The following is a 17,160-nucleotide window of genomic DNA, read 5'->3' as shown; positions in this document are numbered from 1 at the left end:
GATACTTGCATGTATGGGAATCTGTATAGGGCATATAAGAACCTTCTTCCCCCACTCTGCCACCAACAACCCAGTGCATGGGTTCCAACCCAGTGCATTCTTGAACAAGCAGATGGGCTAGATGAGCATTTGGAAGGAATGAACAGGCTTCCTGTTCCTTGGACTGCTTTGGTGTAGTACCTGTTTGAGTCTCCATGCTTGTGGAATGAGAGGGAGTGCAAAAAACCCCCAGAACTCTGTTATTCCCTACTGGACTTCTTATGTACACAGGAGAAAGACTATTAGGTTCTAGAACAAACTGCTAATAACATAGGCTGTATTGGAGGAGGAGGTCATCCATGGATTACCTCCACTCTCAGAGGAAGAGGAGAAGGGCTTAGTGGCAAAGCATCTGCTGCCTGTTGGAGTAGACAACATTGAGCTAGATTACCAATGCCTTGACTCTATGAGGCAGCTTCCTATGTGCCAGAGCTATCTAAGTTTTGTATCCCTGTGGAGGAAGGAACAGTTCTCAGTTTCCATGCTGTTTCCATTGGCAGAGCAGAGCTGCCTGCTTTCTCTGGTTAATTAGCCTTTCCCCCCAAGTAATACAGTGGTATCTCGGGTTACAGACACTTCGGGTTACAGACGCTTCAGGTTACAGACTCCACTAACCCAGAAATAGTACCTCGGGTTAAGAACTTTGCTTCAGGATGAGAACAGAAATCTTGCGGCGGCAGCAGGAGGCCCCAATAGCTAAAATGGTACCTCAGGTTAAGAACAGTTTCAGTTTAAGTACAGACCTCCGGAACGAATTAAGTTCTTAATCCGAGGTACCACTGTAGTTGACCTTGTTCTCTTTTCTAGCTTGGGTAGGATGAGAAAGGGAAGCTTTCAGAAGTGACTTGGTGAGTTCATTTTGTGGCATGGGAACTGGCAGCTTCCCAAACAGCAAAGATTTGCTCCTTCCTATCTTACCAGCCAAAGTGATGCCACCAGGGCAAGAGGCTGCTACAGATGAGTCTGGGGATAGCAAAAACCTGTGCATGCAACAATAAAACTTTTACTCTGTATGACACTGGCAGGGAGCCTGTGCCCGTTAAATGTTCTTTAAGTCCCATCAGTTCTGACCATTGGCCATGCTGTCTGAGATTGAAAGAAACTGGAGTCCCAACAACATATGGAGGAGCCACCCCTCGTTTTATGCTTTACTGACATTTAAAGCTGATTGCTGCTAGCTTGGAAATATATTTTAAAGTATTGTAATTCTTCAAATCACTGTGACTGAAGAATGCTTGGTGTTAGATGGCACCTGTAAACACAGTTAGTTGCTATCTTGTAAAAAATACTGTGTTTTAGAAGGAAAGCCACTAGAGGGCATCAAGTGTAACAATGTGGTAAACGTTAAATACAGAAGGAAGGGTCACAACTGGATGAAGATGACTATGGTAAAAAGAAACATAAAATCAGTGCAACACAAATGCTCTTGCAAGTTTCACCAAGATGAAAAGCCTGTATCCTTGTGACTAAAACTTGAATTTTCTTATTGGCTTCAAGCTCCTTTCCTCACTTTTTGTGAAGGTGGCTAACTTTTTGTGTTAATTTCTGGTATGTTTGAACATTGTTTCGCTTTTCAAATATTATACAGTTACCATGTTCTCCATAGCAATCTAAACTGAATTCCATAGAATTCCAACTAATAAAAGAAAAGAAAGGCAATATAAGAAAGAAACAATGAAAATACAGTTAAATCTGGATCGTTAATATTCCATCACATGTCAATCACAAATTCACAGGCTCACCATGGCGTGGGACCACCTGAGTGATGCTACTGGACGGTTGGTGGTCCACGGGCCACAATTTGGCAAGCCCTGACATAGAGGGAATAAATGCCATGTAGCTTTCCCGGAAGTTGTATTGTGGTGAACTCATACTCTGCCATAGTGTGACACTGCACTTCTATGCCCCTTTTAAAACAAAATGAGCGTTTATAAAGGCAGCCAATCATTCAAACCTGTAAAGCTTTTACTTCCAATTTAGTGTGCTTTAAAGTTTAGAATGTAGCTTTATGCACCTAGTCCAAGGCACAAAGTACACAGGTGTCAAAGAGGACAGTGATGCCTTTAGTGTGGAGAGGGATCTTCAAGAGGCGCAGCTGCAAAAACAACTTTCTTATTGGGCTAGTGCTATCATTAGATCAGCTAGGCAACTGTCTGGGATGCAGATCTCAGAGGGCAGCTTTATACCCATTAGTTTTTGTTATATCTTAAAAAATTCTGATATTTTACTTTTATATGTTGAAGTATTTTATCATTTTAAAAGCAATTCATACATTAGAATTAGTTTTTCACAAAATGACGGTCATACAGTCCAACCCTCTGAAAGGCAGGGAGAGCTCAGCAGCAAGCAAAGCAAGATTTTTGTGTGCCTGAAACTTGACACTCTGAAGAGACTTAAATTTTTACATTGCAATTCAGAAGATGTTTTTGTGCTAAAACATTTTCTTTTGTACTTGAGGAAGATAATCCAAGGTTGTGGTATAACTTATCCCCCCCCCCAACATCTTTGTTGAAAGTTAAAAAGTACATAACCATATGTGCACTAAACATTGTGAGAGAATAAAAGAGAAACAGCACCTGTAGAAGGGAAAGTAAAGGGGGGGAACCCCAAAAACTGTATACTTTACAAAATCGCGATTGTACTTCACCAGATCTTAACCTATTACGATACAATACGATATATCTTTATTGTCATTGTCCCATGCAGGACAATGAAATTGAAAGACTACATAACAGTATTTGTAAGAATGGATTCCAAAAACCATTGAATTTGCCCATGGCAATTCTGCGTTTATATGCAACTTGTTCATATGTTGCGAGTTTGTGTAAGTCTTCAATCGTTGAAGGGAGCTGCATTTTTATTTTTCCAATTCATCAGTATTATTCTTGCACGTTAGAATAAATGGAACAGTTTCAGGTTTTGTGCTTTTTTTCTGCAAGGCATTTTTCTGCAAAAGCATTCTTTTTGGGGTTGTGTGCAAGTAGTGAGCCTTGCCTAGCGCGCAAAATAACAGCCTGGCGCTGGTACTGACAGCCCCGCTTGCACCGCACAGCAGTCAAGCGCCTGCACCCTCCACCTCGCCAGCCCCGCTGTAAGGAAAACTCCTGGCATGCAAGAGTGTGTCGCGCATGCGTCCCCTTCAGCTACACATTGATTGGCACGCTTTGTCCTTCCTCTCGCGAGAGTTGGCGGCGCCGCGGTTGCTATGGATACAGCGACTCTCCGTTCCCGCTTGGAGGCGGAGCGGGTCGGGCTGATCCAGCGGCCGCTTCGGGGAACTTACGCGAGGACCTAGCGCTACGGTAAGCTCCTCCGCCTTTATTAATGGCGTCATTAATATCATTATTATTATCATTATTAACCACCCGGCGTGAGAATAACGCAGAGAAGCTGGAAGGGAGCGGGAGCTGAGGCGGAGCCGCCATGACGTGAAGCTGAGCGCTGTACTACAGTTCCCGACATGCTGTGCGCGAGGGCTACGTTTAAATGGCGTCATGGCGGCGGCGCAAAGCACCTCGGGACAAGTAGTCGGTTTTGAGCGGGTTAATTGAGCAGCGGGTTTTCCTTGTCCCCTCCCTCCGTCTCACATAAATAATGATGGATAGCTCGTGTTGCATTCTGGGAGCTGTAGTTCCTGTGCGCGTCGGGCACTAAAGACGTCGTAAATGTGATACCACTTGATTTAATTGATGATGATAAAATAAAAAAATTAAAAATTATAATTAAAAAATAAAGGTACTGCTTGCTGATTGCTGCTGCTCCTTAAACAACATTTCTCTCCTTTATTCAGGCTTAACTTTCCAAATGCAATCATTTCTGTGTAGTCCAAATAGTTTGCATGTGCCCCCTCAGAATGTACCAATGTTGATAGATGGGAGATTAATTTTAATGAGTAGATTCACTAGTTAAGAAATCTAATTTCAATGACAAATTTTAAAATGTATATTTCTTACTTTTAAGTCTTTTAACATAGAAAAGTAGGAATTGAAAGTGGACAAAGAAGAAAAGCACGCTGTTCATTTAGTGTCCGTGGGATATGCCCTTAACTAGTCTCTAAAGTTGCATTCTGGAATGTAAAAGTAGTCGGCCCCACAACACAGCAAAATTTTATAGTTTGTGTATGCTTCGTAGGATGAGGTCCATCCACCCAGCAGTTGTGTTGTACAAAGGGCAACCAGTTATTCAAGACAAAGGACTAAATGTACTTTTTTGTTCACATTTCCCTGTAAATTATGCTTTCAGCTCATGTGACGGTTAAAAAGGTGTACTTCTCCTTTCAGGAAAATGGCTGATCCAGAAGAAAAGGAAGGTGGCCTGGCTGAAGCAGAGGCTGAAACTCAAGTTTTAGAGGACACTTCTGAAACAAACCAAGCAGAAGAAAGTGCCAAGACTATAGGAACTACGCAAGAGCAGACACGTGCAACACAGCAGAATGAAGCAAACCTGCCTACGGAGCAGGAACAAGGCCCAGAATTAGCAACACGTGAATTGGGTGATGCTGAGGAACCACTACAGGAGCTGACAGCTACTGAGGAACCAGCCGCTGCAGAAGAACCGGCTGCCATGGCGGAAGTAGCCACTGCTGAGGACCCAGCTGCCACTGAGGAACTAGCCGCTGCTACGGTACCAGCTGCCACTGAGGAACTAACTGCTGCGGAGGAATTAGTGGAGGGGCCAAGCATTGCTGGGGAACAGGACCAGAATCTTCCTGCAGCTGAGGAACCTGGCGCTGCTGCAGAAGGGGTTCAGGAGCCAGCTACTGCAGACGGACTGACAAAGGGTTTGGACGTGATAGAAAAAGAAGAGGAAGCTCATCCAAAATCCCAGGATGTGGTCCCAGGGTTTCAGGAAGCTATTCTAGAGGTCCAAGATCTTGGTGTCAAAATCGAAACACCTATAGTTGACACAGATGCATCTAATATCACAGTTGCTGCTGATGCTGCTTCTGTTGGTGTTGCTGAAAGTTTTTCTGAAAGGGCGGCTGATTTTGCTGCACATATGCATGCTGCAAGTGCTTTGTTAACAGAAGCGTTAGCATCTGAAAGAGAAGAGTTTGAAGCAAGTACCGAAGAAGCTACTGTAACAGGTGGGCAGTTGTCAGATACCATATATTGCTGCTGCCTTTACGACTAAGAACTGTTACTGATTAGATGATGTTAATAATGTTGATGACTGAAATGCGTCACTTTCTTAGGTCCACTAAAATCACTTCCAGCTAGTGGCTCCTTAGTACAGTGGTACCTCGCAAGACGAATGCCTCGTAAGACGAAAAACTCGCATGACGAAAGAGTTTTTCGTTTTTTGAGTTGCTTCGCAAGACGAATTTCCCTATGGGCTTGCTTCGCAGGACGAAAACGTCTTGCAAGTTTGTTTCCTTTTTCTTAAAACCATTAATACCCAGGGTGCTTTCAGGGGGTGCGGTTGCGACTTGACTTCGAGGAGCAACTCATAGCACACGGTGTGGTAGCCTTTTTTGAGGTTTTTGAAGACTTTGGTGATTTTTGAAGCTTTTCCAAAATCCGTGCTTCGCAAGACGAAACATTCGCAAGACGAAAAAACTCGCAGAACGAATTAATTTCGTCTTGCAAGGTACCACTGTAATAATAAAAATTATTTTTATTAATAATAATTTATTACTTATACCCCGCCCATCTGGCCAGGTCTCCCCAGCCACTCTGGGTGGCTTCCAACACCGTAAAACATCAAACATAAAAAACTTACCTAAACAGGGATGCCTTCAGATGTCTTCTAAAAGTCAGAGAGTTGTTTATTTCCTTGACATCTGGTGGGAGAGCATTCCACAGGGCAGGCGCCACAGCCTGGTTCCCTGTAACCTCACTTCTCGCAGTGAGGGAACTGCCAGAAGGCCCTTGGCACTGGACCTCAATTTATATGCTTCTTTCCCACAAATTGAGCCCAATGAAGTGTACAAGGAGGATAGTATAATAAGTCAGCAAATCTAAAAACAAAAACTAAACATTGTATAGCAACCACCAATTTACAGAAAAGTGACAAGAAAAAAAATGCCGAAAGCTGTGTCATGTCTTGCAAAATCACTGTGATGCAGTTTGCTGAAGCTATAGAGTAGGAGAATGAATGCTACCATTTGGGTCCCTCAACTGAAAAGGGTCAGTTTCAGGAGCTTGCCAAGCCTCCATGGGTTTGATGTGGCTTTTGATATTCAGTAAGCATGCCTAGAATTGCACTGTCAGATTTGTATGTGGGAGAAATAATTATTTTTTGTATACATGTACTCCAGCATTTGTACAAAAGCTGTCCATATGAGCAAAAGCTTCCCAATTGATTTCAGTGGTCTGGGTCCCGCACACCCCGTGCAAGTGAAATTAAGTTTTGTTCATATCTAGAGACATCACTCTGGGTACAAGGTATATATTGCTGGTGTGTGCATAGAGTAAATTGTTGCTGCTTCTGATCATTATAACAGCTAAAGGATTATACATCATTGTCTCTTTTCTGTATGTTTTTATTTTAAATGGTGTCATAGTTATTATTCTATAGTAGCAGATCTTGAAATAATTACATTTAAAAGAAGTAGATTATAACATGTCACATAATCTGTTACATTAAAAAAAAAAAATCTACCAAGGCCAGAAGAGAAGGAAAGGTAAATTCAGCAGTAACTTGACTTAAGTAAGTTGACAGTTTTTAGAATCTGTTGTTGATGAAATACAATAACAGATGTTTTGTTTTTGTTTTTTTCAGTTCGATTCATGCTACATCCTGCTATCCAGGTTTTCACTAAGTCTTTTAACATTAACCAAACCGTGGAGCAAATGAAGAAGTACTTTGTAGGACGCTTAAAAATACCACTGGATATTTTACAAATTATGTTGCTAGGTATGTATAAACCACTAGTGAGAATTAGAGTGAGTATTGATCAAGGTTTGCTTATGAACAACAGCAACAGAAAAGTTGCTCGTATTTTGTTCGTATTTTGCTGTTGTCTTATTTAGTTTTCAATTTTTGTTTGGTCTATGTCAATTTGTCTTGATGTTAATTTGAGTCATTATTATAAAGATAAGTAGTTCCTTTGTTAAACTCTTGCTTTATAATAGACGAACTAGATAGAAGATGGATGTGGAGAAAAAAGCTTTGACTGGGATATCAGTTGGGACAGCATTGCCACAGGCTTCCCCTAAGTTTGGTTGCATTTCCAAAACCATCCTTAATTTTCTTTTCTAAAAAAAGAAAATGTTGATCTTTTTATTTGATGTGAAATATTAATAATCACTGTTTACTTTTAGGGCGAATAACTGACAATAGTGAAACACTATGGAATCTTGATGCTAAACCTTATGGGACCATACAAGTTGATATGTTCTCCCTTGATGAAGAAAACTTTCCCCTTAAAGCATCTAAACTCCTAGAGGAATACTACATGCCTGATGTTATAACTTTTAAAGTGCAAACAGGTAGACAGCAATGTTGCAACATGCACTCTAGCTCATTCTGGTCAGGTATTAGTCTGTAACATCCTCTGTATAATTTAATAATACTGTTTAATCTGAACAGATGCAGAAACATTTAAGGAAGTAAACGTGTCAATTAAAAGGCCAAATTTTCAGAAACCGTTTTTGGGTGGATATAGACATAAAGAAACAGGCACAGAATATCATAATGCAGGATCACAGACAGACCCAAAAAAACGTCCAGACAAAGGCTATGAAGAGTTCTGTAGGTCAACACAGGTATGTTTGCCAGAGTACAAAATAAAGCACTAATATGAAAATAATCGTATAAAGTAATTGGAAAGCTAAGTAGCTTCTAACAAATTAGAATCCTATAATTATATGAGTTGTTTCTTCATCCATTTGTAAATGTGCTTTGTAGTCATTTTAATTTGTCCAATGTTTCTAGCACAGCCTCTCTTTATTATGTGATCATTAAAATGAATAATTTTTTTTCTAGACAGTTGTTGAGAGGAAAAAGCTGCAAAATACGAGAAATTCAACTTCCACTCAGATGACCAAAATTGGTGTCTATATTTCAAATGTCACTGACAGATTGATAGAACCAAAAGGGTATGTGACAGCTGATGAATACCATGCAAGAAGACTTCAGGCAGTAAGTACTCAATCCATTGAATTATCATCTTTAACCCAGCAGATTAAAAGACCCTGCAATCCTATACCTACTTACCTGAAGAGAAGTCCTATTGATTAGACACCTATAACATTAAACTGCAAATCGCAAATGTGATAAGTGAAATTTACATTTAAAGGGGACTCACATTCATCTTAATACATTACGAGTCACACACAGTGTTTCAAGTGGAGTTCCACTCACACAACAGGACTTTCTCTTCATCTCCTTCCTTGCACAAATCTTCTTTGGAGGGTCCCCCCGGCCTGTGGAGCAGATTTTCAGGGTGGAGAGGAGCTTGCACCAGTCAGGAGTGGAAGGCGAAATTGGTTATGCAAGTGGAAGTCTGCTCCGTGAACAGAAAAGCAGCACTGGATCCAAATTTATAATCTTTCTTCACAATATCCTGGTATGGAGAAGGCACATAACTGTTTGTTTCTTTTTTGAAATGCATATTCAGCATAAATAGTATTTGAAGCCATTCTTCAGTAGCTTTGGATTTGATAGTCAAACAGCAGAATAGTGTGTATCTCAGAAGTGAATTCTTATAAAGGCATGTCCGTAGCTGTCAACTTTCTCCTTTTCTGGTGAGGAATCCTATTTGGAATAAGGGAATTTCCCTTAAAAAAAGGGAAACGTTGACAGCTATGCAAGTATATGATAAAGGCTTGTTTAAGACAAGTGTTAATTCTGTAAATTGTCAAAAGTTTAAAAATGAAGAAAGCTTGCTCATTTCTCCCCACTTCAGTGATTCTTAAATTGTGGTCTGTAAATCACCAGTAGACCTTCCAGAAGACCACAGCAATCAGAATAAAACAATCTATGACTTTTCCCGGGCAAATAATGATGCATATGAAATGAAAACCCACCTTTTTCTTTTCATATTTATCATTTTTTGCGCTCTGATATGGTTGTGTTGAATATGTGGGATTTGTCCACGATCTGTGTCGCTGAGATTTGTCTGTCAAGTCGCTATCGCTCAGGGCCTCTTCTTACATTGCAGTCATTAGCCTCAGTAACAAGGAACAAACCCAAATCAACAATGCATATATGGACTTCCCAGCAAGTCCCCCATCCCTCCCTCTCACTCCGCACATTCATTATTTTAATTAGCGTTCACTGTATAGCTAAGGGATGAGGAATCTGTGACACTCCAGATGTTGCTGAACTACAGTTTCCATCATCCCAGACCACTAGGCCACTTTTGCTGGGCCTGATGGGAATTGGAGTCCAACAACTTCTAGAATGCCACAGGTTCCTCAGCTCTGCTAGAGCTGCATTAGATTGCAGAAACCATCTGTTCTAAATCTAGAAGCATTCTAAGTGGCCTCTATACTTGAATTGCTTCCACCTTAAATTGTGGAACAAACAAAACAAACTGTAAGAGCTGCTCAGCTGTTCTGAAAGGGATATCTGCTGAACACAGTGGAGCTTGTGTTTAAACATGTTTAGTTTCTAAGGGTATATCTGCTGTTGCATTTCAAAGCTTAATTTCTGCCCATGGTCACAATTTAAACAACCATGTATGCATTACACATTTTAAAGAACTCTTTATAATAAGGGTCAATTCATCTATTGCTTCATTTAAAGATGTGACATTCTGGTTTGTAAATTACTTACTAAGAAAGCTAGCAAATTTGAAACATATTTTTCTCGTAATTGCCAAAACATATAACAGATGCAGCAGAATATTGCTTTTTTCTTTCCTGCTATCTCCTATTCCTGTCTACAGGTAATTGTGATACAAACATATTTCCGGCGATGGCTAGCTAAGACTTTAGTAAATAAACTAAAAGAAGAATTGCGTTTGAGACTGGAATGGGAAGAACAAGAAGAACTAAGGAGGCAGAGAGAGAGGGAAGAAAAACTGCTAAGGGAGTATAATCGAAGGCTGAATCCTAGAACAAAGGATGATTTTGAATTACTCTATCATGCTTTAGAATGTAAGAGAATGGAGTGTTTTTTGTTTTTGCATTTAAGAGATGCATATTTTTGGAAATTCTGAAATTTGCTTGGTCGAAAACAGGATATAACCATTGGAATTTTTTCTGGGAGGTTTTACACCAAACCACACTGGCTGTCATGAAATCACTGTTGAAATGGGATAGCTCATGCAGTTTTTCAATAAAACCATTCCAAAAGTCCGTTCAACTTCCAAAATGTTTGGAAACTAAAATGCATCCCTGTCGGATGTTCGGCTTCCAAAAGAATGTTCGAAAACCAGAACACTCACTGCTGGGTTCGGGATCCACGGTACGACTGAACAATCAAACTTCAGCTCCCAAACGCCTCCGTTTTGGAATGTTTCGGCTCCCAAATACCAAAAACCCAGAAGGAAATGCTTCGGTTTTCAAACATTTCAGACGCCGAATGGGCTTCCGAAACGGATTACATTCGACAACCGAGGTTTGACTGTAAAGTGTTTTTTCTTTGCCAATGTAGCTGAGTCCAATGTTAACTAATGAAATGAACTCAAGACACTCATTGGCTGCATAGACATCAGGTTTCATGTAAATTGTGGGCTGGTTTCCAGGAGTCAGAGTTTGTTTGCTGCTGAAGATGCGGTGTGTCTTTAATTCCCGTGTGAACTGAGCTAGGCTGTCATGTTGCAGAAGCTCTTGGAATGCATGCTCACTTTGTTCTAGGAGAACACCTTGCCTGAAGAAGTTGAGCGTAAGCCTTGATTGACTCATATGCTGCTTCTGGCTTTAGATGGAACAGCTTCAGATTGTGTTGCTTCATATCGCTGCCTTATCTGCCAATAGTGTAGTCTCCTGCCCTGTTGTTTGCTTCTATTTCTGTTTGTTGTTGACTGGTTGCTTCCCTGCAGTGGCTGCTTTTCATTTTCGTATGGGAGCTTAGTGATTCTCGGAAGCGTTGTTTAACTTGCTAGTAGAACTGCTTTCACATTCTTTCACTGTTGCACTGAATTGCTGAGACAGCGATCCACTGAGTTTACTGTCCTTCGGAGGTTTGCGAAGGGCATGCCTATTGATTACAGTGAAGGGAGCTTTTTACTTAGGTGACACGGTGCAGCTTGCGAAATGTATGGTTTGATTTCATACCAAAAATGAGTCGTTCTATTAAAAACAAGAAAGGCATTAAATAATACTACAGTGGTACCTTGGGTTAAGTACTTAATTCATTCCGGAGGTCCGTTCTTAACCTGAAACTGTTCTTAACCTGAAGCACTACTTTAGCTAATGTGGCCTCCCGCTGCCACCGCGCCGCCAGAGCACGATTTCTGTTCTCATCCTGAAGCAAAGTTCTTAACCCGAGGTACTATTTCTGAGTTAGCGAAGTCTGTAACCTGAAACGTATGTAACCCGAGGTACCACTGTACATGGTTAACAAGGGGTTGTCCTACTCAGAGTAGACCCGTTAAAGGTAATGCACCTAAGTTAGTAATATTTATTAATTTGAATAGGTCTTCTCTTGAGTAGGACTAGTGTTGGCTGCAACCCAAGATGTCTTGCAGGTTCCTTATCCTTTCTGAAGCTGGGAGTTCAATAATTGGAGCTCTTCAAATATTTTTCAAAAAGCAAGCGCAGGTGAGATGTGAGATTTTTGTCTAGCCAATGGAGACGGGGGAATACAAATCACCCTCCTGAAGACCTTACTATCCCCTAAGGAGAAAACACTTGTAGATGCCTGTTTGATTTTTTTCCTCCATGCTTCAGCTGGACAGGGGATTTGCCTGGGAGAATAAGTGCTCCATGACCCCATCTAAATCACTTCCGTTCCTTCCAGTGAATCAGTCATTCTAATCACGACAATGGTCGTGAATAACTGGGCAGATGTAGTAACCCACATAGGTAAGCCGTAAGGATCCCTAGATAAAAATATAAATGACTTGATGGGGATGTTTATCCAATTTGCAGATGACTTTGTCTGCAAATTGACAGCGCTAGGCGAAAACTGACAAAATAAATTTCAACAGAGATAAGTATAAAGTTCTGCATTTAGGTGGGAAGGATCAGAAACACCTGGCTTGACATCCATTTGTACATGTGAAAAGGACCCTAGGGCCTTAGCAGATCACAAGCTAAACAAGAGTCAGTAGTTCAGTGCAGCAGCTAAAGAGGCCACTGGATTTCTAGGCTGTGTGGACAGAAGTATAAAGCTCAGATTGAGAAAAATAATGGTACCACTCTGTTCTGCTTTGGTCAGATATGACACAAAGTACTGTGTGCAGTTCTGGGAACAAGAGTTTGCAGAGGATATCAACAAACTAGAACACGTCCAGAGATGGGCAACAGAAAACCAGAAATGGTGATGGGCCTGAAGACCAAGTCCTATGATGAAAGATTAAATGTGTTGGGCATGTCTAGCCTGGAGAAGAGACAGCTATTAGGCAATCTAACCAGCTTCAAATATGAAAAGGGCTGTTGTATAGAAAATGGAGCAGATTTGTTTTCTTCTGCTACATGGGGATGGGCTCTGCTGGTTCAAATTACAAGAAAAAGCACAGGGGCTTAATGTAAGGAAGACGTTACTGACAACATGAGTGGAAAAGATGGATGGCCTTAGAAGGTGGACTCTCCTTCATTAGGGTTTTTTATGCAGAGCGTAGTAGATTTCCTGAATCAGCAGGAAGTTGGATTACATGACCTTTGAGATGCCTTCAAATTCTGTGATGCTATGATGTAAAGAAGTCACTGAACTAGATCCATAAGGCTTCTCAAGCATTTACAGAGCAAAGTAAAAGATCCTGTAATTTTAAAAAGAAAGGCTTGGGGGTTTTATACACCAATAACCACATTATATGTATTATGTGTGTTGTAACGTAATTACCATCAAGGCTACTTGGTTGTAAATGGTTCTGAAATAGGTCCATAGTAAATCAAGAGCCTTCTGCTCAAAGTGAAAATCAGAGGAACACTGTAAACCCAGTACACTTCAGCACCCCATTTAAAGACTTTCCCCCAGAGACAGAAATAAAAGATGCATGCTTAGTATTCCTATCAGATGGCAGGAGCTTTACATTTCTGGTCACATCCTGAAAGAGTAAGTTGAGGGTAATGAATACTGAACTTTTGGATAACCCACATGCCTCTAAGACTGATGGAGAGCTTTCTTCATTGCTTCAAGATGGAAGAAATATTATCTTCCCACTTGCCCTGCCTTATTGTTAGAATGCCTTCTTCGGGGATCAACTATAACTATTAGCCTGTGAAAATACAAAATGAAGGGAGAGAGGAAAGTTCATCTCCTTTGTTTTGTATTATAATAAAATAGCTATAGCTGATCTGAAGAAGAGCAATACTCGAGAAACATTGGGATCACCATACTTTATTCCATATTCTTTTAGGTGCGTGCATATATATATTTGTTATGCACCTATGTGAATTTCCATATTTTCTTCTTTTTATCTTGTTATGCTCATTGGGGAGGGGGAAAAGGGCTCCATTAAATCTCTCAAGCACTTGTAGCACCAGGAGGCTCACTGATTTCAGTTTGGATATCTATGCATATAGCTGTCTATATAGGTACCAAAATTAGTTCTTGTTGCTACAGCAGAACTGTACTGCCAGGAGTAAAATACAATCTAGTCTTCTGATCCAAAAAAAATTCTGTTTCACCTGAGTAGCTTGAATTTAGCTAGAGTTTATCATACAGATCACAGCATTGCAGAACTGAGACTATTACATTCTTGTTCCTACTTTAGGAGCTATTAAAAATATGCACATCCCATGTTTCTGTCTCCCACTGTTTCTTATGTAGAATAATAACATCTTCGGTTCCTAAGGAGATTATTAACCTTGGCACAGAAGCCTAATTGGATAATTTATGGTTTTGCTTGAAGTATTTGTCTCCTTTGCTAATACTCCCATAATAGAATGCTGTGTTCTCATTTTAATGCAGATTGAAAATACTATTATATAGTAATAGCAGGCATTGGAATGCTGTATAGGATGGCGTTCAACAGATGCAGGTTTTTAGTTACAACATTGTAACTGAATGCCCATATTATTTTAACAATACAGTTTTTATAAATTTCAGCTTACTCACTTGATGTATTTTAAATAGCTGTTTGTGTAATATATTCAGTGAATGGCAGTCAATATGCCAGTATGCAATGATACAAGATGTAATATGCTTAATTCTAATGTTGAGTAGGAACCTTGAGACCTTAAAAACTTTAGGGGGTTTTGTCTGTTTTTGTTGAATAAATGTGCGTACGTACATCAGACCTTTTCTTCTTGCATTTCAGTGCAAGAAATAAAATAAATTCTGAGATGGCAAAGGACAACTGCTCTCTAGATCTTAGCATGGGTATATCACACAACTTGTACTGGCAGTGACTGAGACATTGGACTTCACTTGTGGTGTATTTCCACTGCCATATCCTATACGGGGACATGAAACCCACAGGTGAAAGAACTGCAGGAATTAGTGTGCTTCATAAGCACACACAAACCCTGTAGCAAGCTTTGTGCAGATGCCCTTTTTTCCATAGTTTCTCCATTCTTGCTGATCTCTAGTACAGTGGTACCTTGGTTTTCGAACAGAATGTGTTCCAGGAGTCTGTTCGACTCCCGGAACCACTCAAAAACCAAAGTTCGGCTGTGGAAGCCGCGCTGGCTGTTTGGCTTCTGAAAATCGTTCGAAAACTGGAACACTCACTTCCGGGTTTCAATCGTTCGGGAGCCAATTTGTTCAGGAGGCAAGGCATTTGGCTTCCAAGGTACCACTGTACTGTATGTTAAAGACAGAAGCAAAGTGGGCACAAATGCATAGGTACAAAACACCAGCTGGTGTTGGAGAGTTGCAGGAAAACAGCACACAAAGGCATGCTACCTATGCTCCTGAAAACAGAGTACCAAAATAACAAAGCACAATCCCTTTCACCGCTGATTTAAGCACCTGATTTAAGCACCAGGCTGGCACATTTCCTATTCATAGCATGTGAAGGCTAAATCAAGAAAACAAGAGTTGAAAAAAAAAATCAATAATATTGTCTTTTTGTTGATGTAGTATGGAGGCAAGAGGAGCTTGAGAATATCAACAGCACTCTCACTGGAGCCGAACGGAAGGCAGCTCTCTGTGGACTGTTAGAAAAAGAGGCCCAGCTGATTGCTACCATCGGGAGACACAAAATAAACGCATATGAAGAGAACACACACCAAGCAATCCTGTCCTTCTTGGAAAAGGTCAGTGAGATAATTTCTGTCTGAACACTGAACGCAGCCAGAGTTCAAAAACCTGAATTAACATTTACAAAGTAGCAGCAGACTGAAGAAAAGCACAGTAATTAACTTGACCAGTTGAAGATATGATTTGTGGGTTTCATGCATGTCTGGCAGTAAAATTGGCTCATTAGGTACAGTTATTAAAAGCCTTTTTATATACGCCTATAAAACTTGATGAGTGCTTCTTTTCACCTAAGCACAGAAAAACCACCACTTACATCTTAATTTACTTAATTGTGCCGTCTCATTGGAGTTGATGAGTACCGTGCCCTGTGCAGCCCTCAATTAATGCTACATTAGAGGCACAAGGAACTCAGTGTATTATGGTAGTCTCATTCATACTTCCCTGAATGTACATTCTAAGAAGATTTGCATGGATGGGCCATTCTTAGAGGCTTGGAGGATCCAGCAGTTTGATGCCATCACAGGGAGATATGTGGTATTCCAGATTTTGTGAAGAGTAGCTGTTAAGAGTGGTTGTTTGGGGTTTTTTGAAAGACTTGAAATCTGTTGAGTGATGCCAGGTCCTCCCTCATTAATTATGGTCACAATCTTGCTCTCTCATATGGACGAAAGAGTAGAGTGGCACTTTATGCCAAGTCCCTCTGTCTTCTGATGATGCTCCCATGCAGGGTGTATGGCTGTGCTGGGCACAGCAACATGCCAGGCAATTGATGGCATAGCCTTCCTAGGCCTCACCTTTTAAGCATCCCGTAGTCCACTCTTTTCTCCATGCTTGCATGCCTTGGTGAGGAGAGACGCCTGCAAGCCTGAGTCTCAGGGAGAATACTTTGGATACTTCAGGGTGAGGCACTGGAAGGTTTTAACTTGCCATGAACAGCTTGTCAGTGGTATTGGCATGTCCAGAGTGATATTAGCAGTGCGTGGAATAGATAAGTTGTGCTGCAGTTCCTTGAGTGGATCTTGCTATCTGCACACTGAGAGAGAAGAATAGCACCCCGTCTTCCCCCTTGATCTGTTCTGCTGTATTTGGTATGCAAAAGCTTTTACCAGAATCCATCTGATTGTTTGGATGTGCGTCCAAGATCGCCATATGACTGCAGACTGCCTAAAGTGGCTTGAGCAGTGATATGATAAGCTGTGATATAAGTGCATGGAACAGCAGTTGGAGGGCCGCTTCGCTATGGGTACCTGATCACCAGAAGCAAACAACCCCCATCCTGCACCTTTCAAGGTGTTGTGCAAGTGGTCCTTGTAGTGGCTTAAGCTTAGAGCAGTGGCTTAGTAGACTGGTCAGTTTCTGTAAAAATTAGATGGCCATAGACCTCTTGCAATCAAACTGCTGACTTTATAGCTGGATTTCAAGTTTTACGTTGTTATCCTCCATAGTGCTCTACTGATGCAAGCCTTATCCAGCAGCTGTATCCTTCAAAGAGCAGCTGCATCACTAAAAATATGGCCTGAAAACAGGAGGGTTTAATTTCTACTCTGTTCTTATAATTCTGGTTTTGCAAACCAGAAGGGTGGTTTCACCATACTTCACCATACATTTTAGACATAATAAGAATAGGACTTCAAAGGTAGGCAATATCTAATTCATCTCTCCTTTTGAATAAAATAACCATGAGAATAGTGTAGTGGATAAGCAAAGTTGGCCAATTTATCGTATGTCAGAATGGTGTCCCCCCCCCCCCCCACAATAAATATGTTAAGTTTACTTACCCACCACCAGATGTCACTAGTGGCCACTATAGTAGAAATAAATGTGGAGGTTTTGAAAATTTCAGTATGTACAGCAACACTTCATTTCTCGCCTTTAATGTCAGGTATAGGTGAAGGTATAATGGCTTAGGAAATGCCTTTT

At 40.8% G+C, this 17,160-nt stretch overlaps 1 protein-coding gene across 1 annotated transcript in view; it reads left to right on the top strand.

The window, feature by feature from the left end:
* Positions 1 to 1,782: 1,782 nt before the first annotated feature.
* IQUB (IQ motif and ubiquitin domain containing) overlaps positions 1,783 to 17,160 on the top strand; it is a gene marked incomplete at its 5' end in the record, with an annotated part of 32,698 nt that continues 17,320 nt past the window's right edge. The window contains 10 exons of the mRNA XM_083699651.1: positions 1,783 to 1,817; positions 2,746 to 2,779; positions 3,073 to 3,341; positions 4,320 to 5,125; positions 6,763 to 6,897; positions 7,305 to 7,472; positions 7,573 to 7,748; positions 7,969 to 8,124; positions 9,875 to 10,085; positions 15,121 to 15,296. Coding sequence (XP_083555777.1) covers positions 1,783 to 1,817; positions 2,746 to 2,779; positions 3,073 to 3,341; positions 4,320 to 5,125; positions 6,763 to 6,897; positions 7,305 to 7,472; positions 7,573 to 7,748; positions 7,969 to 8,124; positions 9,875 to 10,085; positions 15,121 to 15,296 — 2,166 coding nt within the window. The remainder of the gene's footprint in view (positions 1,818 to 2,745; positions 2,780 to 3,072; positions 3,342 to 4,319; positions 5,126 to 6,762; positions 6,898 to 7,304; positions 7,473 to 7,572; positions 7,749 to 7,968; positions 8,125 to 9,874; positions 10,086 to 15,120; positions 15,297 to 17,160) is intronic.

Source organism: Podarcis gaigeae, assembly GCF_964106915.1.
Source record: "Podarcis gaigeae genome assembly, chromosome: 10".
NCBI classification, from domain to species: Eukaryota; Metazoa; Chordata; class Lepidosauria; order Squamata; family Lacertidae; genus Podarcis; species Podarcis gaigeae.
This window is presented reverse-complemented; position numbering and strand designations above follow the sequence as displayed.